Raw genomic sequence first — 27,280 nt, forward strand, 5'->3', positions numbered from 1 at the left:
TGTAAAATTAAGGATCTGTTTCAATTTCAACTGTCTTCCAAATGTGTTTCTTTGTATTTGTCAAGAATGTATTCCAGTTTTGATGCATCCCTGTTACATATGTAATTATATGTGTCACTGTATGTTTACAATTTTCAAGAACATAAATGTCTTACTTTATTTGTTATCTTTGATACACATTTCTAAATGTGTATTTCTATTTTAGAGTTTTCATGTTATTAAAGGAGTTCAAGAGTGGAGAACATGTGGGCTTTGAAACCTCCTCTGTATGGTATAGCTTTGACCTTAAAATTAACTTGTAATCGATCACAGAGAAATATATCAAAATAATATATACAACTTATTTTTGTGAAAGATTAGAAATCTATGCTGTCTTGGATTTGGAATCGCCTTGTGTCAGAATGACTGTCTTGCAGATCTTGATTGAAACCAACTTCTGAAAGGCAGATGCTGCATTTCTGTATTTTAAAATACATCCCACCAAAGCAAACGTTTAAATGACAATTATAGGATGCACACTGTTATTCATTGCTACTTTTTTCTTTTTTAACCAGATGCCTTTAGTGTTATACAGTAATAGGCTTATTTAATTTGATCTGAAGGACTGGCCGTGCTTTGCACATTGTTTTTCTGCTAGTCTGTGTGCTATAAGCAGTCTCGCCCACAACGGGGCTGGCAACCAGGAATTTTGTTCCAGGACTGGAGTGGACGATTTATTTTTTACAGCTGAGAGAAAAAATGAATGCCCTGGGAGGCTGCTTTCAAAACTTGTCCCAGGCTTGAAACATTTCTGTGGGCAGCACTGGCTGTAAGTCAGTAATTTGTGGGTCTTTGGCCACTGTACTTTGCCCTGAGATTAGGGAACTCGATTCCAAGAATACACTTAATGAAGACCTCTTTCACAAATGTTCTTTCCCCCAGTTTATTTTGAACACTCCATCGTTAGTGTAGTACTAAACATTTTTGCAATAAAGGTACTAGCGAAATGTATGATTACCAGTATTTTATACCATTTTCTTAACAGCATAGAACTGCATAGAAAAGCTGAAAAAAATAGGAATTATGAAAGGAATGCTATTAGTCTTCCTTAATATAAGCACAAGCATTAGCCTATGCAAAATACGCAGAGAAACTTTTAGATTGTCAGGAGACATTTTTTGATTAATGCTAAACAAAGTATCATTGATTGGTACTGAAAAACTGCCTAGACAAGGCAGGAAATATTAACATGTTTTCAAAACTTTCTGTTTTAAGTGGTACCTATTGGCTTAAAACATGTTAAAAAGGAAATTTTGAAATAAAACTATTTTTAGAAAAAACAGTTTTAAACTATTTTTGTATCACATACAGTACTCAATTATCAATGTGCATTTTTTAAAAATAAAATACATTTGTCATATTTTATAGCCCCACCTATTTTTTGTGATGGGCTATTTTGATGCACAAAGTGTTCAATGCAAGACAAGCTTCAGTGCACTACGTTGTAAACATGGCATGGTCGCCTGTAGCAATTGTCGCCTATAGCTACACATGAAGCAAAGTTGTTTGCACGCAGATATTCAAATATCATGGATGAAGAGAATAGTTCCAACACAATACAACGGTACCTGCATGAGACATTATTGTTAGGCTACAGTAGTCTACCCTCTTCGGGCAGCGAAAGTAATGATTCAGATGAGGATTGCCGCCAGTTAATTGTAGTATGGATAAACCCACCCACAATTCTTTGTGATTGGTTGCAAATATGAACGTTGACTGTCCAGTAATTCTCCAGATCTGCACGGCGCTGTAATGCTTTAATGCTACTGGTCGTTCAACCTTCCCTTTAGTCACATCGTGTCATTGTACTGTAATAAGTTAGATATGGTAGTAACACAGAAGCCTGCATGAAAATACAATATTCTGTTACAGGCGCGACGATGCTCTGGGGGGAAGAAACTAGACAAAATGACCATCCCAAGAAAGGTTCTGGGGACACTGAGACCAGTGTTCCAAAAGTAGGACTATCCCGTCCAAAACGGGACATCTGGTCACCTTACATTGTCGCCCCCTGTCCTTCCTTCCATCACATGCTTGCCCACAGTTGTGTTTTCCAGAAGAAGGGAGCTGATGACGTCCGCAGACTGGCAGTGGCAGGCTCTGGGTGGGGAGCGTTCCTTTGTTGAGTACTTAGCGTTGTTAAAGCGTCAAAGGGTTAATTGTTGCCAAATGCAGTACAGCAGCGCAAATGAAGCAGCGCTTTACTTCCACTTAGATCAGCATTGTGCTTGTGGGTGATGTCTAGCAACAAAGGGCCTTGTTCACATGGGTAAACTCTTTTGTCTATCAAGAATATTCATTCACCATATCAGATCTGACTCAATCCCTTATTCATGGAGGAAAAGGCTTGGGAGGTCCCCCAGTGTGGTGACAGAATATTTGACTGTGACAGCATGACAAAAGAGGTCATGCCTAGATGGTATATGTAAGCAATAAAACACCACAGGGTGTGCAGTAGATATGAAATTACTGAAGCCAAGTACAGTAGTGCAAACATTCCTGCACTGTCATGTGATTGCTAAGAACCAATCACAGTGCTTAATTTGTCAATGACATTTTACAATTCATCATTAAGGTAAAGCTTCAAGAAGAAAGTTAAGTACCCAAATTTAGAATGTCAAATTCTGTCCGCTTAAATGCCACGTTTACATCTGCAACTTGGGCCCAGATGAAAGCAATTGAATTGTCAGTCTTAGCTCTGAGTAGGGCCAGATTAATGCATAGGCAAACTAAGCATGTGCCTAAGGCCAGAAGTCAAGAGAGGCGGGGGGCAAAATGGTTAAACAGTTTGAGCACCCTTCTATATATTACCTTTTTCAACTTCATATGGGGTTCCTTGTTTGTTTGACCTGTTGCCTTCCCATATGGAAAAAAATATATATACAAAGCAAACAAGCTTTTTCTGTGCTATGTATGTACAGTGCTGTGAAAAAGTACTTACTCCCTCTCTTATTTTCTGAATTTTTGTACATTTTTCACATTGAATTTGGTCAGATCTTTTTGTGGGTTGTAGTAGTATATAGAGGGAGTCTGAGAGAAAAAAATGACACCAAAGTTTGGTGCTAATCAAACATGCAGTCTTCAGGTGTGAACAAGTTATTGCTCCCCTAGTTATCTCAACCCAATTAAAGGGACAGTAGGATCAGTTGTTTGAATACTTTGGTTAACAACCAGGCCTGATTTGGGCCAGCCCTGCCCAATATAAATGTAACTAACTTTGGCCCTTACCATCAGAGTAAAGTTGTCAGCACACAGGTTCTAGAGGCACATCATGCTATGATTAAAAGAAATTCCTGAAGCCCTCCGGAAAAAAGTTGTTGATGCCTATCAGTCTAGAAGGGGTTACAAAGCTATTTCTAAGGTGTGTGTGTGTGTATATATATATATATATATATATATATATATATATATATATATATATATATATATATATTTTTTAATATTTCCATCTATCGGACGAACGTAGATAGCACGTCATTTGCAAAGTGTCATGCATCGCACTGACTTTCACAGTGATTTAGCGTGATTGATACACCTACTACTGTCTTTTAACTCAGAATGACAGAAAATTAAAACCACTGAGGTTTATTTATAGCAGCAAATGCATATTAAACAATTCTCATCAGTGTTACAATTATATATATATATATATATATATATATATATATATATATATATATATATACATTTCAAAGGAATGATATCTGAATATCTGGTATTTTCTAGGGATTTTATATGTAACTCCTAAATATATTTAATAGAAATAGCAACTATTCATTCATTTGGACTTTGGACTTAGCAGGCATTATTTTAATGTGTAAGTAGCTTTGATTGATTCGTTCTACTAACCTAACAAAAAGTGGCTGTGTAGCTTTGAAGAGAAGGGGAGTGCAGGGCAGATATATTAGAAAGTTTACAAACGAGAGGAGGCCATTCAGCCCATCTTGCTATATTGTTGATTAACAAATCCACCGTTTGTGCTCTGAATCCACAGAAACATGTTATTATGCAACAATCATTTCAACAATTACTTCATTGTAATACCTTTCAAATGAAATGCTTAGAAAGGGGCTTGTGATTTCATATAGCTTTTACATTTCTTTCATTTAACTGAAACCCCATCGCAATGAGATTTAGGTCTTCATCTGTTTTAGGTTCGGCAAAACGATCAATAACTTTCCTCTGTTCCTGGTTCACTTTCCTTTGTTTTTTGCAGTTTTATTTTTCTAATGCCACATTCATGTTCTACATCTAAAACATAGTCCTCTCTACTATCTTCACCTACAGTAGAGACTTTTATCTGTTTAAGTGGGATTTCAAACTCAAACACATGACAACATTCTCACAATATGAGAGAACTAAGTGTAATAAAAGAGCAAAAAACAAATCCAATTACCAAATTAACAATCATTTTAATCTTATTATTGAACAAGTATTTGTTAGAAAGAAATGTTTTAAGTGGCATAAACAACTCAAAGTAACTAATCCACACTGAATTGTTTTTACCGATTCAAAACATATTGTTGTTTATCCCTTACTGAAATTGTATTTTCCTTCTCAAATGTGTAGCTTCGAAATAAACACCTATTTCCATTTAAAAAACATGGTATATCCGGTACTACACTAGGTTTAACAAATCTCTGTTTGCACGTCATGCTTTTAGAGTGTCCTGCACTTCCTGGGTCATTTAATCTGGAGGTTGAAATTGGCCCCACCTCTTCACTAGCTTCCTTCCTGTCAATAACCAATCAGCTGCTTCCCCTATTAACTGACATGGTTTCAGCCAGTAGCATGCTTTGACACTGTGGGGATGAAATGACCAAGGAAGTAAAGCATAACAGACTTCCTGGAAGCCAAGACTAGCAAACTAAGAACTTAGTGTAGTACCAGATGTCTGTTTTGAAAATGAAGATGTAGTTAAGCCATTATAAAATTCTCTTCGTTATGAATGTTAGAGTTATATATTTGAGAATATGTTTGTATTGTAAGATTGCACGTATGTTATTTAATAATGTACTACACATATTTATAAAAACAATTATATTAGTTTCCATTTTTTTTTATGCTTACTTTATGTGTGCTTAATTACTTTTTTTCCAAAGAAAGATGACATCTCTAAATTACACAGCGGTCACAGACAAAACAGTCCAAAGTGTGCACAGGGCTAAGTTTTTGTAAAAAAAAAAAAAAAAGAAGACAACTGGCTTTGTTACACAGAGGTGTGCCGCTCTGCCGTGCTGCAGATTTAGAAACATCGAGATAAACTGTAAATTCAATGTCAAAAAAAAAAGTTTTTTTTTTTTTTTTCTCCCCCACTAAAAGTCTTTGTCAATGTCATCTGCAGGTTCTGTAAATCCAGGATCATCAGCCCAGACATTTATAAAGCAGAAGCAACAACAGAGACTGAAAATTGTCTAAAGTATCCCTGTACATTAACAGACTGAGTTAGTATTGTACTGCTCTAATACATACATTACAATCATAGTAGTACAGCACAGTACATTACCATTCTGTGTCCACTGTTACTGTTAACAACTTTGTGCAATGGTACTAAAGATTGTTAAGAGTGGGGTACTAGGAAAGATGGGAAATGTTGTTTCTTAAGCCTAACAAGCCTAAAATAACATTTAGAAATGTAAGCAGGCAATCTGATAACAGCTACTGCAGCTAAGCTCTCATTTGAGGTTGGGTGAGACCCCTTCTCTTGAGTCCACCGCATTGCCTGTTTTTTTTGTGGCTGCTGCTCGGTCTGTCAGCTTCACTGTAAGGTGGAATACGGTCAGACGAGCGTTCAGAAAAGCAAGCTGCTGTAAGCTGGTTTTAAAAAGACACAAGTCTTTAAAATATTCACTGAAATAATCACACGTCAGTAGTTGTTAACTTGTGCATTATCTACTTTACAAAGTAGATAATAAACAGTACAATGGTTTATCATGGTTAATCATTCTTTTAATGTTAGCTTGCTTAAGTTCAGGAGGCGTGTAGCAAGGGGGTTTCCAATTTCCTGTCAATTAGTACCTATTTACTATTTAAGCCCTGATCACTTGCACCTTTGCTGTCTAGCGTTTCATTTTCCTCCTCCTCCCCTCCTCCACCTTCTCATACATGCCTTCGCATCGGTCTTCTCTGGGGGGCAAGTGATCTCACTTCCCCGACCTCAGGGCATGGCTTCAGCTAACCCTTGACCTTCAGGGGGGTTCTCACCGTGTGAGTCAGAGCGGACTCCCGGCCACACTCTGTTCTTTCGCAGCTCCTGCGCTTATCTTGCCTCACTCAAGGCTGTTCTATACTCTGTCTCAGTTCGGGACGTGGCTACTCATGCTCGAGTCACATACTAACCTCTATGCCTTGTTCTTATCTCAGGTCCCAGGCAGCATGAAGTCTCGGCCAATTGGGGGTCTAACGAGCGCCCCTTTACAGAAGTCTCAGATGCTGGGTACCTCTCCCTCTCTATCTCCTTTCGTGTCCCAGTCTTCCGGGATCATCTTCCTCTGAGGGGCGGCTCCACGAGTCATAACCCTCATATATGTTTTCGGTTGCTAGGTCCGTCGACCCTGAGCATGTCGGCATCGCCGCCCTCAGTCAGTGACCACTTTTGTATTCCGTTTCCGGTTGCTAGGCCTTCGGCCCTGAGCTCGTGTCGGCATCGCCGCCCTCAGTCAGTGACCACTTCTGTTTCCTGTCTTCGGTTGCTAGGTCCGTCGGCCCTGAGCTCGTGTCGGCATCGCCGCCCTCAGTCGGTGACCACTTTCTGTATCCTGTCTTCGGTTGCTGGGTCCTTCACCCCTGGGCTCGTGTCGGCATCGCCGCCCTCAGTCAGTGACCACTTTCTGTCCTAGCTTCCATGTCCAGCTTCGCTGGTCTGCTACTAGAGTGGGCCTCGCCTGCTCTTCTATCCTAGGTCCGGTCCTTTCTAGCCGGCACTCTGTCCTATTAACTGCTCCCTTCTGCTTCTTCTGCCCTATCTCTATCCCTATCTCTACCCCCAGCTCATGCCTCGTGAACTATTCTTTGCCATGTTTTCACCATCACACTTCTTTACTACACTTTAGTATTTTTTATCATGGTATACTTTTTTGTGGTCTTCAGTGGGTTAATGCCACCAAAGACAACCCTGTTAGATGATCAGTGATCCAAAGCCCTTATTGCTGACTTTGTAGTTCCTGGGGGATTCTGATGTACATAGAAACCCCTTAAAAAGCATAGCCTGATTAAAGGAGGTTTCTAAAGACAGTCATTTGGGTAGTTACTGTCATGTAACATTTAGTTTACTTCTAGCAGAGTAGCAACACATTATATTAGCCCTTTCTAATGTGGCTTGACTTTGAAATGTATGGTACCTGTTGGGAAAAGCTGTTATTGTGAAGGTACAGGACAGCAGGATAAATGCAAAAACATGTACTTTGCTGTACTCTGCTGCAAAAAAGTCATCTCACAGCATCACGAGAGCTTCTGATTTTGCTGCTGATCTTTCTTTTTGACAAGGTACATTTTTGCTGCCATCACAATATAATATTGGTCTCAAACATGACACTGGCTTCCAACAGTTTACTTCCTGTGTTAAAGGCAATGTGACCCAGTTGAGCCTTATCTATATGTTTGATTACAGGGCCCCAGCCTCTGCTGTGTCTGAACCAGTGTATTTTTACATGTTCCATCCTGCTATCCCTCATCGTAAGTGTGGGACTGAGTGGCCTGGTTTTAAAACCAAGAGCTATCTTCAGCGAAGCCTGGTGGCATCTTGCTGTGACGTTTTGAGTGTTCTATTTTACTACTGTTAACCCATTCAATGCTTTTTATACAGAAAATTATTCAAAGGGAATGGAAAGATTACTTTTGTTTACAGCTGCAGTTACATAATGAGTGAGGTAAGTTTTTAAAATGATTTTATTCATTCATTCATTTATTATTATTATTTTTTAAGTATCTTGTTACGGAAACGGGAAAACGGAGGCTGGAACATGCGTCCTCCAAAATGTGTTCCTGCCACGGTGAACCTGCCGACTTAAGCCCTCCCTACCCGGGCAGTGCTCGGCCAATTGTACAGCGCCCCCTAGGAACCTCTGGTCACGGATTTGAACCTGCGATCTCCAGGCTATAGGACGCATCCTGCACTCCACGCGGAGATCAATAATTTTTTGACGTACATAAAGTCAAATTAAAAATAAGGTCTTGAAACCCCTCCCCCAAAAAATAAAAATAAAAATAAAACCAACATGTATTTTTACAAAATGAACAGGTATAATATTTATTTTATCTTACACTGTGGATTGACTCACAGTATTGGTTTTTAAAGGTTGCTCCTGAACAAACATAGTTTAATGCTATGTCATTGCAATAAGTTTCATTTTCCAATTATCCAGGATATAGAGTACTGTATACCACAAACTGATAAGCAGCTTTGATTTCCTCCTATTTTTAATATTAAAAATACATTTAAATGTACTTTTTAATTTTTTTTTTTTTACTAAGATGCAAAACAACTTTTTTTTTTTACATTAAAGAGTCTCACTTGAATTTTATTTCACCCATATAACCCACCATATTGACCTTTTTAATTACCATCATCTTTTCTTAGTATTAATGGCTAATTTCTTATTGGCTCTTGGCTCTTGGCTCATTCTTAGCAGTGAGGGACAATGGTTCTGGCTACAGTCAGACATGGTGAATCCCCTCACAGTTCAGTGAACACACCTCAATCCTCATCTAAACATTTCCTGCCATACCTGAGCCTTTTTTAGGCAGAGACTGCCATTTGGCCCAAAGTGTGTGATTGTTTTGTGAAGTGTGCTAAACCAGTTTTACAATGGTGGTGTAATCACAGAGTAAATAAATCAGAGTTTCAACAAGAAAAAAAAAAAAAAAAAAATCTTTGGGCTAGATTCTCAGAACTACTTACACTAAATTGTCATTAAAAAACACCAATTAAAATGAACAAGAAACAGCCACTCACAGTTAACTATGTTGGGTACATTTCCTTTGTAGTGGTGCATAGGACAATTTGGAGTAAATTGATTTGAGAATCAAGCACCATGACCGTAAAAGTGATACATTTGGACCAACATGTAATTAGACATCCGACTCAAATGGTATACTTTGAACAAACAAGATCCAGATTGGTTAAGTCTACATATATATTTTCATACATTGCCCAAGTTCCTTACTCAAAAGCTAAACCTTGCTGTACTCGGCACAACCTGCAACTACCTCTACCTCATGACTTGGTTGCTAGGAAACTAGGATAATGCCTGTTTACAGTTCAGTTTGGATCCACTTGAGCTTATTATGTAAAGTACAGGTCAGGTTTTCATGTCTGACTGTAGAATGGTCCGTACGAGTTGGAATAATATGACTGCATCAAATAGAAAATGCTAGAGAGGTAATTAACTCTTATGATGGGTCCTTTTTAAATTATTTAATAAGTGACTGATTTACCTAAATATGGTTAACTGTCATCTCACATGAGATACAGGGTGGTAATAAACCCAAGTAAATAATCTACGTTGTGGAAAATCACTATAGCTGTAGCATGAAATGTAAGTCTTGGTACAGTAATTAGAGTATGCTACAAAGAAAATACTTTATGTCATAACATACAAAGCGGGGGATGAAGGGGGGTGATTCCCCAGAGTCAACGTCGAGATTTCTTGAGGTGTCGTGGGCTAGTCGACGAAACACCAAGGATGGAAGGTGCCCACTTGAAGAACCTAGAGATGTACTCTACTCAGCTCAATCCAGATGGTTGTCATGCTGAGGCGCTGGGGAGACCGCACTGTGGCTGATCCCTGGAGCCAGCATCACAGCCGTTGTTTGTGCTGATGATCTGGGGAGGCAAAATAAGCCGATCCTTGGAGCCAGCATTACACTTCAGCCATCAACACCAGGCAGAAGGATAGCTACATCATCAGATGGAAGGAAACGCAAATAGATGGAAACGTAGATGGATCACATTAGTTTACTGTAAAGCTACGTCTTAGTTGATTCTTATCTTGGTGAGAGCCGAGTGTAAAATCAGCATGAAGTTTTCCTGTCTGCTCTCATGTAATAGAAATCAGGGATATTTTAAGAAACTGAATTGTGTATATGCTTATATTTGACACTTCTAACTGCTGGAGAGAGCAACCACATCTTTATAACCTGATCTGAACTCGTATCTATCAGCTTGAGACCTCCATTTTGTAATGTTTTAGGCATCTGATTATCAAAGTTTAAAATCCCAGGAGAATGCTGCTTTGACTGAGTTTATTTTACCCATTATTTGTGATAGCTGGCATTACCTTTATAATACATCTTCTAGCATCTTCTTACCATTTAACAATTTATTCCATTCCTTGGGAGGATCAGGTCTAAAGATGATGCAGCTTTCAGACAGCCATCTTGGGTGAGTTTTTGAAAAGGTCTCTTATACAGTATCAGAGTTGTGGTGAAAAACTTGCAATATAGTTTGAGCAAGATCTTAAACCCATGTAAAACCAGACACATTTCTGAGAGCTTTCCAAGGAACTTGTTGCAGTGCAAATTTTCAAGTGATTTTAACTAAATTTTTCAAATAATGATTTGATACTGCTGCATGACGAGAATTGCCTAAAAAACGGCGCCTACAACAACTTGTAAGTTGTGTCATGCTTCAGAGCGAGAAGAGGATGACAAATATGAAGTCCAATATTTTGTCAATCCCCATAGTATGTTTTGAAAACCAGGCTTATGTCTAAACTAAATATAATTCTTAAAGTGACTGCCTTTCATTAAAACTAGACAGAACATGGGTTACACACATGTTATCACTACAGACTTAAATGGTTACACTGGAGAATACGATATATAAATATGACAAACAGGGCACTCAAGTGGCATGTTGTATTAACTTTAATGCAGTCTTCTCAACTTACAGTGGTATTTATAGTCCAAATTGGACTTTTGAACACATATGCTATATATTGTACATTTCATCACATATACTGTATATTGTAATGTGAGTGATAATAGATTGTTCAGTTCAATATATAGTGACATATACTCAAACAGCTCTGGGAGGCCGCCTCCCACAGTAACTAATACGATTGAAAGATTAGCATATGATGAAATAATGCTGTCATTGTATGGGACAACAGAAGAATCTTTCAGAATACGGCAAGGGTATAGAATATGGCAAAGCGCAAAGCACAGTCTTTAAAAGACTTGAGGAAAAAGAAAAATGTTGATCAGAGCCTTCAGATCAACATGACCTTTATGACCAGATCATTTTTGGAAGCAGCTGAAATATTTTTCACTCCTTGATCCTTATGTAAGTATAAGAAAGCACAAGCAGCACCCCGTACTGCAGAACATTCTTTTCAATTCTTTTCACTGACATCATGTCTTTTAACTATTATAATATATATATATATATATATATATATATATATATATATATATATCATATTTTATATATATAAAAAATTGATTAACCATGCCTTTAACCTTTTAAAAGGATTAACCAGTCAGTGTCTTGATATGCTGGAACATGTCCAGAATATTAATACACAGATCACTGATATAAATATAACAGTGCACAACAAAAAATAAGCAGTTGGGTTAAAGCTGCTCCTGTGATGTACTATCACACCATAACCTACTTATACCTAAAAACAGACTTAAATACTGATCAGTAGTAGAAAATACTAATGGAAGAACAGTGGAAAACAGGGCTAATTTTATCAGATGAAAAAATCAATTATCTTTATCACACTTTTGTTTGATAGTATTTTAAAGTCAACCCTAGGATAGTAGTGCTGTAATTGCAATATAATCCCGGTAGGCATTTACTTAAAATAATTCAGCTTTGCTAGACTATTTATGAAATGCATTGCTCCCTGTCTGATTTTGACAAATTTCCTCTAAAGCAACACACAAATAAGGAATCCTGTTGTGATTATACATAAACACATTATCCAGACTGAATGTACAAAACTGTGATGTAAAAAAAAAAAAAAAAGAAGCGAATATAGCAGCTCTGCATGCAGATTCCAATTTTAAAATCTAAATAAAGCTACTTATATCCCTTAATCAGTTTGGCATCAAATATAACATAGTATTTATTGATAATAATACAGGTGTTGTCATAGCAATAACACTACAGGGATTTATTAAGACAAGCAAGTGAATGCTTAGAAGAAGGAACTGTGTTTTGTATTGAGGCATACTTGAATTTTTCTCAAGAACCCTGGTAGTAAACCAGTTTTTGCCTGTTACACATACTCCACCCTGGTCTGGGATGTGTTGTCCAAAGCTTGCATTTCCAGACTTCTTGTAGCTTTACTATCCGATTCCTCTTCATAGCAAAAGTGAGAGGAAGCAAAGACGATCCCTCCGACAATGTGGAGGAATCCAGCAGTCCACCCGCAGAACAGTGCTTCCCCAAACTCCCACCTGGGAACAATATCGGGAATCGTGTCATCCCAGAACTTGAGCACCGTCAAGTGAGCCATGTAGGACACTGGCACCAGACAAATGATGCCAGCGAGAAAAGAGAATGCGCCTCCCAACACTCTCAGGACCCTCTTTGTCCGCTCACCACCCCGGCCATTGCAGCAGTTCACGTAGGTGAGTCCAGGTATTGGGACCAGTAGACCCAGGAGCCCAGTAGCCACTGCCACACACATGAGGATCCGAGCCAGCCTGATATCCCCAGGGAGGCCGAGCATGCTATCGTAAGGTCTGCATTCAATGCCACCCAGATCTTGAACAACACAGGTCTCCCACAGACCGAGCTGGTAGCTTTCTGTCTGCAGCAGCTCTGTGGAGAGTGTCAACCACTGGGGTAAAATAGTGGTGGTCAGTGTGCAAACCCAAGCCCCCACACAGAGAAACAGTCCCAGCGGCTCCGCAACACACAGCCCTGGCTCCATTTTGCTTCAGCTGCTTCTTCTGTGAGGCTGGTGGTTAATTGTGCTGTATCAGTGCCCTGCAGTGGAGCAGCTTGTTTCAGTATAAATCCTAAAGTATACAGGTCAGTTAGTACTAACAACTTCTGCTTGGTTGTGAGCACCTTTAAATCGACTGCCTCTCTGAAAAAAAACAAAACAAAAAAACAACTAAGAGTGAAAGAGACTTCAGCTCCTCGACACCTTCCCTCCCTTCTTCTGCTCTTTCTGACCAGGTGAAAACAAATCGCAGAGACAGCTAACAAAAAGATCATTGAGATTCATGCCAGTGCCCAGTCAGCCACACGGGATATTATGAAAACATAAGCAGGATGTTATTAAAAAGCGGATTTTTGCAATTTCTGAGCAGAGGGCTGTCTTATTTATAGCATCCCCCTAGCCTTTTGGTTTCTTTCACATAATGACAGGTTGTTCATGAGACAGAGATTACTCAGCCCAGGGTATGGTAAATACAATTAGATGGGATGGGAGAGTAACCTGTTCAAGGTCATTTTCACTATCATTATATAAACTGCTGGCTGGGACGCAACACTTTTCACAAGTTTTTCAGACGTCATGCAGGTAACTGCTTCTTACAATTTGGATTTTCAATGTGCATCATATCTTGAGAGTTCCAAGCAGTACTTCCTGGTGGACAAATACATCAACTTCACTTTTGTAGATGACTCTAAAAAAAAACCAAAAAAAACATGCAATAATATGCAAGGGCAATATTTTATATTTATATAGAGTTACATAAAGTAGAATTAAACCTTTTTATCTGAACACCTAGGCTAATTGTTAATAATAACAGCTATCAGGTAATCCCTTTTTAAAAAAATATGCTTGCCCACCCAATGTCAGGAGAATAATAATAATAAGAAGAAGAATAAAGCATTCAATTCAAACATATTTATTGTTTTTCAATGTATTTTTTTTTCCCAGTACTGAATAGAGCAAAATACAGCTACTTAAACAAATGCTATACAGTATATAAATCTAATTGATAAGGAGAGCTTAACCAAACCTGTTGTTAAGGAACAATCTAACATTTTTTTTTCTATAACAAATCTACAAATTAAATAAATGTGGTTTTACATACCTTACTGGGGGTATTGTAGAAGTAGACAGCTGTCCTTTGCAGTAAAACCTGCAGTTATAGTACTGTACAAAAAACAAAAAACAATTATCTGGTTCTTTAAGCAACAGTGTTTGACAGGGAGAATGTTACTGATTTCCACTACAAGTCCAATAGGTATGGTATGTACATTATATCATGTTTAAGTTCCAATTAAAAAAAGAAATCCCTGAGTGCCACAGCTCCCTTTGTTCAAATGGATACAGTTCATTTCATTATTAGGATCCTCAGCCAGAGACAGAGCCCTTTATTGTTGCGTTGCATTCTGATTTAGACTGCATTCACTGGAAGAGGGATTGTGGGTAAGGGGCATGTAGATATACATTATCAAAAGCAAAAATGCTCCTTCAGATCATTCGACTCTCCTACACAAAACTGCTGCTTTCTCAGCTGACCCACAAAAGGGCCATAGTCCCCTTTGTTTGTCTCTCCGGATGTCTGTCCCACAGCAGTGGTCGGGTGTCCAAGAACAAGTGAGACCAAGGGAAAAAATTACAGAAAAAAAGGTGATGAAGGTAAAAGGTGTTGATGACAGCAGGCATCTCTTAAACAGCAGGACCTCTCCATCACTCTCAGTCAGCGTGGTGTACTTTTTAATGAAGAAGTACCACTGCCGTGGTGGAACCAGCTTAAAATTGGCACAGGGCCTCTTAGTAAACAAAAGCCCAAATGGCTGTACTGTATAACAGGCCCGGAATGAAACACACAAAATAAAAGAAGTTCTTTAGCGTCTCTCATCTTTCACAGAAGACTGGTAAAGTATCCTTCAGAATTCTATTTAATTAACACCTTAGTCATTTAAGTTGCAGTGTCCTATGGCAATACACTATTATATAGTAAAATGAAATATGATTATTCTGCTATTGCATTCTTACATAGTTTAGTCTTATCCTAACATAAGAAAGCATACAGCTTAATAGAACTTACAACATTTCTTATTAACCCATCTTAGAGGAAAGTTTATTTTTAATGAAATTTGGCTGTTATTGTTGCAGTTATATAAAGAATCGATGTGCCTGCCATATGATGCAATGAAGGGTGCGATACACTGTTTATCAAGCCAAACCTCCTTTGGTTGTACCACCTTTTAGCACACACTTCATAAAAAATACATGAAGCTTAAAACAAACAAAAAATAGATACATTTACACATAATTATATAAAAAAAGACTTCTGTGGTTTCATGATGGTATACTGTAGACTTAAATTATAAATACAACTTTATATAAAGATTATTATATAAACAGTCTTAAGAGGAGATCCACAATACTCCATGTGATTCTCATGAATCCTTACATGGCTCACCCACTCGAGGCAAATGCACAGTGCTCACCTGAACAAGCCCTACTCATTTCTGGGACAATCTCAAGCAGTAACAATTGTCCCAAATCCTGCCAAATTGTTTGATGGTTTTTTGTAGGTCTAGGGTCTTTTTGCATATGTCATGTTTAGAGGCTGTGTGGGCGTCACTGAACTGCACAGTGTACTGTGTGAGATTGTGGGAGAGGGGAGATTTTTTATATATTATATTATATGGGAGTCATTCTGTAATTGCAATGATCTTGCTGGTCAGTTTTTTTCTACACTGTATGCATTCATGATGATACAGAAGCTGGTAATGCACTCTACATTAATCATTGTTATTTTAAATCAGCTTGAGATTGAAGAGTTTGCTGCCCTGAAGTTTCCCTGTCTTCAGTTGATTATATAGTGGTCCAGAGCTGAGCAGTCTGGCTCATCGACGATTTGAACTCACATGCAAAGGCAGCAAGTTTTTCACCTAACAGCACTTGTAATCCAGGAACCGCAAGATTTGGCCAGGCTTGTATGTTTTGCAGCTCTCAGTACTGTGGTTTCATATCTGTGCCTAGTGCTTTACTGTATTAAGGCTATTGCACTTTTTCAATTGTGATTAAACTTGATATTAACATTATTTGACATAAGTTATTGAAAGTACCAGATTGTGGGGGTATGTGGAGGTGTCTCTCTGTCTGTACATCTGTCCTTTTTTATGCCCCAATACATTTTACATGTATCTTGAGAATCTTGATAAATGTGAAATGTTGATGAAACGTGGTGTACACATTCTTTAGCATAAGTTATTGACAGAAATGCAATATTGGGACCAATGAAGGTGCATGTATATCTGTGCATATGCCACACTATCCTGGGAATTACTGTTTAGAAAACATTACATTGCCATTTCATATTAGATGCTACTTTATATATGATGTTGCTGTATTGCATTGTCATTATTTTTTTTTCGTTATACTCGTTTTTTTTTCTAATTTCGAATTTACAGCCATATGCTTGTTAGCACTAGTAATATTATCACCAGCCCCCTCTTTTTTTATTGAAATTCTTCTGGTTCTTACCTTGTTTTAAATGTATATTTATGCATTAATTAGAACTGGGCAGTGTACAGAAACTCACTTTGTTGTTTTGTGGACACACAGAATCCTTACCACAATAGAGGAGGTAGCGACCCTGGTCTCCAGGTGCAGGTGCTGCCTGCTGTGTTAAAAGACCTGCCTCTATAAGCAAAAAGCAAACAGGCACCTCTTTATTGCATTCAACTCCCTTCTACATTTTGTCCTTGTGAGCAAGCACACGCTTGCACACCCACTCAACCCAGGCAGGCTGAAGTGGTTGAACAAAATATGTTCATAAATCTCATATGGCATTTGATACATACAGTAGGTCTTGAATCTGCTATTTTGAAATAAATACATGCTGTAGTAGACATGTATTTTTCATTTAAATAAATGTAACTTGTATTTCGACTCAGCAGTGTCTTCTGGGTTAAAGCATGTGACTGTCTGAAAGCATCAGTTAAGAGGGGAAGACGCTGGTTGGTCATTGACTACAAAGAAGGCATTGAAGGGGTGGGGAAAATTTCACCCTTCAGTGAAATGGTGAGGAGCCATTAATTTCCTTGCAATATACACACCATCTTTTGAAATTATGCTGTTTGGATCAGGCAGAGGCCCTGGTAAACACTAGCTTGAAGGTATGGAAGGTATTGTTTGAATTCTGACAGAAGAGATCATACAAGTCCAGATCAGTTTAATACTGTGCCGACATTCTGTAAGAGTCCCAGATTAGTTAAATGCGCTTTGCTCAGAATATGTAATTAGGAGAAATGGTTTTCACGGTGGCTTACACATGGACGACAGCAGCAGCACTATTATACAAGAATAATAACATATGCATTTGATGCCACCTGATGGATGCTGTTGCAATAGCAACATTTAAAGTCTTAGGAAAATGGACTTTGTTTTTAAGCACTCACTGTTCAACTGTATTGGTAAAAAACAATCCATGCAGCGAGCCGTTGTGTAAGGTTTTCACTTTTTTTAGGGTACAGCATACATTAAGAAAGCAGGGAACTACTGCTTTTTATTGTAAAAAGAAGTTTACTCACCACCATTTTTATTCAGTACAGATTTGCTTTTGTCTTTCCAGTTGTTTCAAAATAGACCCAAAGAGACATATTTATTGTGGCCCAAAGCAATTCAAAGGGTTTATTCAAGTTACTAGTTGTGTAGAAAAACTGTACGGATACGAGGAGGTTTCTTGTTCCAAATAAAAGAGGATATAATTTGGTCAAGAGAATTGAAAAAGAATCTGGGGATGAACACTGGAATACATTTACAGAATTAATACAGCAGTCAAGCATTAAAGGTAATGCAGACCAACGCACAAAGTCTTGTTTGGTGCGTTCCAGTAGTGAAGTGAAATTACATTTAAGGAGGTCATTATAAGACTGTGTTATTGTAATGCCCAATTATGTGAACTTGTTAGAAGCGATTTTGAAAGAAAAAGTAGAGGATATTCTATGGCAGCTGAGTTGATCGGAAACATTTCACTCTTATTCATTTATACCCAGAGAACTTACCAAATTGATCTAGAATAGATAGAACAAGAGGTAGAAAGGAATAGGGATGAGAAATGTACAAAAGAATGTCGTCTGCAGCACATTACGACTGCCATGCATGAAAAAAGAAGAGTTCAACATCAATGGCAAAACGCAAGGGTGAAAGAGGATAACCCTGTCTTGTGCCCTGATGGAATGGAAAGTATTTAGAGGAAGTATTGTTAGTTCGAACAGAAGCTAGAGGAGATGAGTAAAGCATCTGGATCCAGGAGATAACATTATGGCCAAAACTAAACCTCTGGAGAAAAGAGATCTCACTCAACTTGATCAAAGGCCTTCTCAGCAGCAAGCGTGATTAGAATTTCTAGGATGGGCGAAGTTGATGGGGTGTATATAATACTTAGCAGGCACTGAGTGTTAAAAAAGAATGTCTATTTTGTATAAAGACAGTCTGGTCTTAGAAAATGATGCAGGGCAAAACTGACTCAAGACGATGGGCCAGCACTAAAATTTTGATGTAAATATTAAGGTTGGAAATAGAGCGGTATGAGCTGCAAATCAGGGAGACCTTGTTCTTTTTAATAACAATGAAATTGAAGCTTGACTAAGAGTTTGAGGTAAAGACTTAGAGAAATGATTCAGAAAATACATAACATAAAAGGGGGGGTGAGCTGAGGGGAGAATTGTTTTAAAAACTCTGTAGAAAACCCATCAGGACCAGGTGACTTGCCACTTGGCATTACCTTAATGGCCTGGTTAATTTCCTCAATGGAAAAGGGCTCTTCCAGACTAGCTTTAGATTAGGGATCAATAGTGGGAACTGTAAGTTCCTGGAAAAATGAATCTATAAGGGAGGGGTCTCCTGGGGATTCCAAGCTATAGAGTGTAGAATAAAATAACTGGTCATTGATCTCCTGCTGATCAGCAGAAGTGAAACCAGAGTTAGTATGGATTTGAGTAATTAAATGGTATGTGGCAAACTGTCTTAACTGATGCGCTAAAATTTTACTGGCCTTGTCGCCATGTTCAAAATTAGTATGCAGAGATTTTAAAATTGTTCAGCTGGCGTAGTTGACGGCAAATCAAACGATATTCTCCTTGTACACCGCTTATTGGCGTGGGCAGTCTATGAAATAATCTGTCCATGAGGCTTTTAGGTCTCCCAAGGCCAAGCATCAGAAATCCCACATTGAACAAAGAAGGAGGAAATAGCTTGAGAGGTCCTTGAAGGTGAGACAGGCCTTAAGGAGGAGTGGTCTAAGGCTGGGTTTAATACACAATTAAAGTTACCTCCCAGGATCAAGTGGTGAGAGTTTAAATCTGGAAGAGAGGATAGGAAGTTAGTAATAAATTGATAGTCATCCCAGTTAGGGGCGTATACATTAACAAGTAACAATGGGGTATTGAAAAGTTTACCTGACACGATGACAAGACGACCATTTGGATCTGTGGTCAACTGTGAAGCAGCAAAAGGAGTGTCTTTATGGATAAGGATACCTTGCCATGGAAACCCAAATGAAACAGCTGCCTCACCCATGCCTTGTGTATGCTGAAATGATCAGATGTGCACAGATGGGTCTCTTGAAGGAACACAATGTTCACCTTGAGTTGCTGGAGATGGGATAAAAGTTTATTGCACTTCACCGGATGATTAAGTCCCCTGACATTCCAGAAGAAATGTAGGGAAAATATACAACCAGCGAGCGCTGCACAGATCATACCAAAACCAAAGCAAATGAGTCACATACAGTTTGATGTGACTCAAAAAAGATAGAAGCCAAAAAAGACCCCCCCCCTCCCCCCCAGTTCAGAGGCCTGACATCCAAGAAGGTAAGAACTTGCTCTTTGTAAAAAGTGGCAGCGACATGTGGTGATTCAAACACTTGGCTAGCTCCATTGAATGTGACCTGAAGACGGGTAGGGTGCAACATGCCATATCTAATTCCAGCACCACGCAACTGGGATTTAACTTTGTTAAAGGTAGCTAACTAAGATCAGGGAACACAGAAACTCGGGACCCTGGAAATAAAGCTGCCCTCGCTCTCGGGAAAGACGAAGAATCTGCTTCTTGGTTTGATAATGATGAAGCCATATGATCATGGGTCTTAGTGTATCGCACTGTCGCGGTTTAGGGGCCAAGAAGGGTGCGCTCGATCAGTCACTGGTGGATTATCAAAGCTCCCTTTTCCAAGCACCTCTGTAGAAAAAGAATCCATGCATGCAGTTGGCCTGGATCCTTCAGCTCCCTCCGGTACTCCAATCACCCCGACGTTCTGTCAGTGTGAGAAGTTTTCAAGATCATCTAGTTTCAGCTTCATTTTGGCATTATCGGCATATAAGAAAGAACATCATAACTCAACCAACGCGAGTAAACTTTTGTCCTTGTGTCGAAACTGTGGTTTGCAATGTTGACACCGGACCGGAGCGCTGACACCTCGGCTCGAGTGCTGGTAAGGAGCTCTCTGATCGAGGCTGGAGCCGAATCATCTTCTGCGGTCGCCATGTTCTCAGCAACCGACAAGGCCCTATCCAAGTCTGCGGTCGATTCTGTAGGATTACGCTTCCCTCTGTTCTTAGACATGTTTCAAGTAAGAAAAGGCTGTACACTGGAGATTGGTTAACACAAAAGACGTGGTACAGTTTAATAAAAGTTAGTTGTTAATAGAATAACTTGATATTATTGCGAAGCACATGTGTAGATTGTCAACTGTGTGAATTTTAGGTGTAAAAATCTACACGTCAATTTTACCATTGAATAGTATTCATTAATTAAAAAAAAAAAAAAGATTCTAGCTAATAAGCTTGTTACTGATTTAAATAAACTCCTCATAAACTAATTTGATTGAACCAAAAAAATCTTATTATATATTTTGAATATTTCATAAACCAATGTTCTATTCATAGCAGACAATATTTGTTTTACGAAATATAAAACAAAACCGATTTGCTATTAAGCATATATCAAATATAGTTGTGACAAGCTTGTGCTCTGTGATTTCTTCACATCTTCATGAGGCTGACATTGACACACAGTGTGCACTTCACTTTGAACCTGCAAGTGACATGCTGCAGTCTTCTCCATGAATCTGAACTTGACATTCAGTACGCACTTGAGTACAATGCTTACTATTACTGTACAGCAAACAAGACTAGAGGATTTCTTTATGTAACCCTGTGTCAGGGCAGGCGCGTGGCTGTCTTTAACAGGTTCAAGTTGTGAGTGCTACTTTTCTTTCTTGTTGATTCTTTAAATATACAGCGCAAACAAACACTATACCCAGGTCTTCTATCTAATTACACTGACTATCGGAAAGCCTGCTCTGCCAAATTGTACTAGTAGTTCTTGTAACTCGGGTCACAGCTATGCTACTGTGGTGATTTGTATTGTAAGGCAGTTTGTGTCGCAGCCCCGTGATGACGCTCTGGATAGGTTGGTACTGTACTACTCTTTGCAGCAAACTACGGAAACTCCCTCCAGGCAGATATATCACAGGGAGCTGAATACAATAGGACTATACAGGGTAAGTCATGGTCTAATTAAACCAATAACAGTATTTATTGTTAATAGCAAACATACTGGTCTAAATATATAAAACAACTAGTGTAGATATTATTCAATATCTATACCTATCCCCTCTGCAAAGGTTGATGTGCACAGTGACGCTAATCTGGTTTGCTCAGTCCAGTTGACCTGTAAGGTGGCATATATTTCGATATTATTCCCCTCAGTTTACCTGCAAGTTTATTTCCAGTCCCTGGAGATAAACTGGGGCCTATTATCGAACAACAGGACTGCAGGTACAACCCAGAGACAGAACACTTAATCTTCCAGCTTCTTCATAATGGTTTTGGCGGTGGCTCTACGAAGTGCAACAGCTGCGACTGCAACAAAAATATATTTATTACCCCTACGGATTTCTTGGTAATTGTCTGTGGCAAAGCGGGGAATACGTGCAGGTGAGTGCAGTGCAGAGTGGATTAATCACACAGACAAATGATTTATAGGTGCAAGGGTGTTTATTAATGATTACACTATGTAACACAATTTTTGTTCCTGGGTAGTAAGTGTTATTTCCTAATTGCTTATGCCTCAAAAGTATAGAAAATGGCTATTATTCCCCACAAACTTTGCTTTTGTGACCAGGACAGCTAAATTTCAAAATATCACTATTTCCAATGAGAAAACGGGCGCTTTTGTGTCTTTTCGTTCACATAAAGTCAGAAAAAAACAACATATGAATCCAAATTAACATGTATTTATACTAAAGTAATACAAAAATTATTACAAAAGATTTAGAAGTGAGTAGTTTTTCGAGATTTACGATTATACTGTAGTAGTCGAAAAACTACTCACTTCTAAATCTTTTGTAATCATTTTTATATTACTTTAGTATAAATACATGTTAATTTGGATTCATATGTTGTTTTTTTCTGACTTTATGTGAACGAAAAGACACACATTTGCCTGTTTTCCCATTGTAAATAGCGATATTTTGAAATATCACTGTCCTGGTCACAAAAGCAAAGTTTGTGGGGAATAATAGCCATTTTCTATACTTTTGAGGCATAAGCAATTAGGAAATAACACTTACCACCCAGGAACAAAAAAAAATAAAAAAAATTGTTACACGGTGTTATAATATCCAGACCCTTATGGCAGAACCTGCAAACAATAACAATGATGGAAGTGGTACAGCGGCGTGTATCACTCCTGTTTGTAAAATCCCACGAGTTTGACCCGCAACCAAAAGTCCCGTCTTTTCTCACCCACACAAAACACAAACTCAGACACAGTTCCTACAGTGCTTGAATTAAGTGCTCGTGGTGCAAAGATAGTTCCGAAGTGAAAAGTGAGGTTGATGCCTGGGTTTAATGCTGGTCTGCGGCTACAGCTCCTGATCGTGCTAGTACTCTTGAAGACAAACAACACAAACAAACAGTATTATAAGACAGACAAACACTCATGGTTTAATCACAAATTACAGGCTCCTTCTAGGTCGTTGCTAACCATCTACAAAGGAACAGATCACTGAACCTACGCCCCCTATTTATACCCTCGCCCATGACCCCTAGGTTAATGAGTGCTTCCGCTCCTCCAATCCTCGGATGCCATGGCTTCTACCGTCCGGGTCAGTGAGCTTGGATGCCTTAGCTCCGCACCCTTCCTAAATGGCCGATTTCCACCTACTCTACGGAATAAATTGTCTTGCCATTTGCTTAAGGGTACTTTGTTCCTTCTTTCTAGTGCCCTCGCAGGTCGGGAAGGAGATCTAACACCAAGCATCATTTGATCTCTGTCACATGGTCCCATAAGATCAATGGCAATCTTGTTCTAGGGTGCTGTAAGACTGAGATCCAGCATATGTAAATAATATGCTTTTGTTTTGTTTGTGAATAAAATGTGTTTCATTTGAAAGTTTGTGTTAGATATGGCAAGGCTGGGAGGTCAGAATTCCTACTCTGCCTAATTCAACTTCATGTGTAGGAGGTGGCTAGGTGTTGATTGACTAATTGATTATCAATTAACCCTAGTCACATGACTTTCAAAGGGGCTGAAGAGCCAATCCTTGAACCTTGGTTCTTGGTTCTCCATTTTGTTGTTCTTTGTAAGCAAGCTGAAGCGAATGGGCTGGGAATCCTCACGACTGTGTGTACGAATCAGGGTGAGCAAACAAAGCAACCACTGGTAATCACCGTATGTTAACCAGGATCCTAGTGCTCAGCATAGGGATTCGTGTAGGGGATTTTAATCCCTCCCAAATTTAGTGTGTTAGAGAAATGGTTCCTGGAGCAGGACCTCCTTTTTAGTGCTAACAACACTGAACCACTGGATGGCAAACTTTAGTTTTTATCTGTGTTACCAACTGTATTGTTTCTCATGTACACTTTTGTGTATGTCCTCCTGCACTGGGGCTACCATTGTTGGTAACCAAGTGACGGCCTCCAACCTTTACTTGCTGACTTTACTTTTAAGCCTCTGTGCCTCTTCTCTGCTCACTGGTCCTTCATGATAGGACAGGAAAGCTTGTTGCTTGTAGTGCCACCAATGACATGCACGTCCCTTGAAATGAAAATCAGGTTAAGGATAATCTGGGTTTTTTATATTTTATTACATGTGGAGTGATATATTTATTGAATATGACTTGGGTGGTCTTCAGCTTCATTTTCAAACCCGCTTTGATGTTAGCCTTGTGTAGTTCTTGTATTCTTGTTTGTAATTCCTCTAGGCACGTTGTAAATATAAGGATGTCATCAGCAAATCGTAGGTGATTCAAGTAGGGTCCATTGATCTGCAGCACCTTATTTTCCCAATCCAATGTTTTGAAAATGTTTTCTAGGATGGCCGTGAAGAGCTTTGGGGAAATTGTATCTCCTCTCCGTCTTTTTTGAGAAATACAAAGACACATTTATTTTAATTTTAAATCAGCTGGTACTTTACTACATTTAGTTGTCAGATTGCTTGCCTTGTCTTCCAGGAAGTCTGTTACTGCCTTACATCCTTTATCATTGGACACATTTCGACCCATCACAGTCTTCTTGGTCAAAGCATGTTACTGGCTGTATACATGTCAGAGGAAGCAGCTGATTGCTTATCGACAGGAAAGAAGCCAGTGAAGGGGTGCAAAACAGACAAAAAGCCTTACTTAAAAACAAAGATCTTACTACCAGATATCATGTTTTAAAATGAAAATAATGTTTTCTAAAACATGTGTTCCATTCAGAACAGCATATTTGAAATTTACAGTATATAATGAATAAATGTACATGTCAGTGAATGTGTATGTGTGTGTGTGTGTGTGTGTGTGTGTGTGTGTGTGTGTGTGTGTGTGTGTGTGTGTATATATATATATAATATATATATATTATATATATTTCCCATTTGGGTAAAGTTTATTTTTGGTATTGCTGGCAATATACAGCTGTGTACAACATGACATTGTCTCTTCCTTCCATAAAGACAGTTTGACTAATTTAGCCAGGGTTACAGAAATGAGTAAACCACCAGTATATTTAGACATATTATTGAGTATACTACAATTAAGCAGCTAAAAGAATGACTTACACAAACAATGAACCATGTCATAAGTCTCCCAATCATGTTAAACATATGGTAAAAGAGATGACAGAAAACTGGAATGAAGAATGTTCCTGTGGAAATGACAAGAGAACAAGTTTATTGTGTGTATGTGATAAACATGAGAATAAATAATTCGGTCTGTAAACTGGTGAATAGATCCCAGCAAGACCTTCAAAGGGCAACCAACATTCCACCCCAAGAAGCACCTTATAGATGCAGTTTTATACTTTGTTTGGTTAATCTACATAAACCTACAAGGCAATGTGTGGACTCAGATCAATGGACCAGAACACAGGAAACCTCAATAATCCCCTCTAGGAGACTTCCAGTAACCCCAATCAACTTTTCAGCAGCATTGATCATGGAAACTGCTGTGCTGCTTTAAATGCTATGGTTATGGTTTGGGTTTGTGTTCTGATTCCTCCTTCTCATTCCTTTATGTTCCCTTTTATGGACCAGCCATAATGCACTACACAATTGCATCAAGAAACCATTAATAGCCAACAAAAACAAGCAGAGGAGGATACGATTTTCCAGGTAGCATGAGCACTGGAAACAGGTATATGCAAAAATGTGTTGTGAAGTATCAAAACCAATGTAGAACCAATGTAGAGTTGGGTCATCCATAGCATGGCTTGAAACTCACACTAGCCTTGTACCCAGGTGCTGCCTTTCACAGTACTAAGAGCACTTACTCCACTGGCAATGTGAGTGGTACCACTCTCCCCATCAGACAAGGATATGTGAGAACTGCTATGCCTACTGTTACAAATGAAGCCAATGCCTATAGCCAGACCTGAAACACAAAACAAGGAAACATGAAATCGACTCACATAAAAAGCAGGTGTTGTCTTTGTAACGTCGACTTCCCCAAAGCTCAAAGTCAAGCATGTTCGAGTTAAGGAGTGAAATTAAGATGAATGCAGGTTAACTTTTTTCTTACTGCAGCTTATAAAGCCCTGAATCATTAAAATTGGCAATGGATCTTCAAAATGTGGAGGTCTGTGGAGACCAATGAAGGAGAACTGTAATTTCTAAATAACTGTAAAAAAGTTACTGTCATGTTATAATATTATTGAAAACTGATCAAAATATATTGCTGTTCTGGTTTGACAGTGTTGCAGAATCTCTGGTTTTAAAAAAATTGCATTACTTAAATTTGCTCTGTCTGACAACTGTATTAGCACTATGCTAATAAGTGTGAGAGGTCCCAGGTTCATGCTCGCCCTCCGCCTATGTGTAGATTCCTTCACCCTGTATGATGCTCCTGCCCTGCGTTAATATTATATATATATATATATATATATATATATATATATATATATATATATATATATATATATTTATATATGTCATGGACCGTTGCCGAAATCGAAAGACCAATAAAGCAAAGAAGCGCAGGCACTCGCCCAATGCAAATGTGTCAGCCTTATGGACACAAATGATGCAGCTAGCAAGCACAGTTGCAAATCAGCAGTCGTTGCTGAGCATCTTGTAAATTTGACAGCTCCCCTTGCACCCACTCTGGCTTTTGGGGTACTGGAGAACCCCTCAGCTCCAGCACTAGTCCCTCCTCTCCCTCACTCTCAGCTGATTGAGGAGGAACGGGACGATGTGGTGTCCCTGGCTGCCTCTATGGTGGAAGGTGAATTCGAAGGGGGAATGGAGGACCCCTCCTATTTAGAGGGCTCCCCTTCTGGGAGCTATATGGCTCCTAGCGGTCTGCTGGTGGACGAGCTAGCAGCCCTTGTGGGCAGAGCTGCTGTCTGGGTCCAGATCCCTTGGACTAAGGAGATCCAGGTCCACCGATCGATTTTTTTAAACCTTGGTGTCGACTACACAGCGCTGTAAGTCCCTCCTGGTCCCATCAGCACCCACTTGCTCCAGACAGGTGGAAGCATTGTATGCCCTCCTGGCAGCATGACTAACAAACACAGCTGGTCTGCTGACTGTGTACCAATTGCAGCTGCTGCAGGACCTGTCTGCCCAGCCTTCTCATTAATGAGCTGAGGCAGGTGAATGACCAGCTCCTCCACATAGCTCGACACAGTGGCCAAGCTCTCGGGTGTAAGCTGGGAGCCGTTGTAGTTGAGCGACGCTGCCTTTGGCTCTCCCAAGCCAGGGTCCCGGACGCGGCATGGACCACAGCGCACACGTGTATAAGGTTTTACCGACTGAGTGTGGCTACTTCAACTGCGCCCTCTGTGAGGTCCAGAGTCCTTGATGCAGCTTGCCCTCTTGCGCAG

General features: G+C 39.2%; 1 protein-coding gene across 1 annotated transcript; it reads right to left on the reverse strand.

The window, feature by feature from the left end:
• Positions 1 to 11,559: 11,559 nt before the first annotated feature.
• LOC121328059 (putative claudin-24) lies at positions 11,560 to 15,007 on the reverse strand. Its single transcript, XM_041272531.1, has 3 exons — positions 14,044 to 15,007; positions 13,539 to 13,629; positions 11,560 to 13,085 (listed from the first exon to the last, which is right to left on the reverse strand). Exon 3 carries the CDS (start codon positions 12,924 to 12,926, stop codon positions 12,267 to 12,269), a length of 660 nt encoding a protein of 219 aa, XP_041128465.1. The 5' UTR covers positions 12,927 to 13,085; positions 13,539 to 13,629; positions 14,044 to 15,007; the 3' UTR covers positions 11,560 to 12,266.
• Positions 15,008 to 27,280: the final 12,273 nt, after the last annotated feature.

This window comes from Polyodon spathula, chromosome 15, assembly GCF_017654505.1.
Source record: "Polyodon spathula isolate WHYD16114869_AA chromosome 15, ASM1765450v1, whole genome shotgun sequence".
Classification (NCBI taxonomy): domain Eukaryota; kingdom Metazoa; phylum Chordata; class Actinopteri; order Acipenseriformes; family Polyodontidae; genus Polyodon; species Polyodon spathula.

What these genes read in the sequence shown, in the direction of transcription:
- LOC121328059 (XM_041272531.1), bottom strand. Translation starts at nt 12,926, where the DNA reads ATGGAGCCAGGGCTGTGTGTTGCGGAGCCGCTGGGACTGTTTCTCTGT.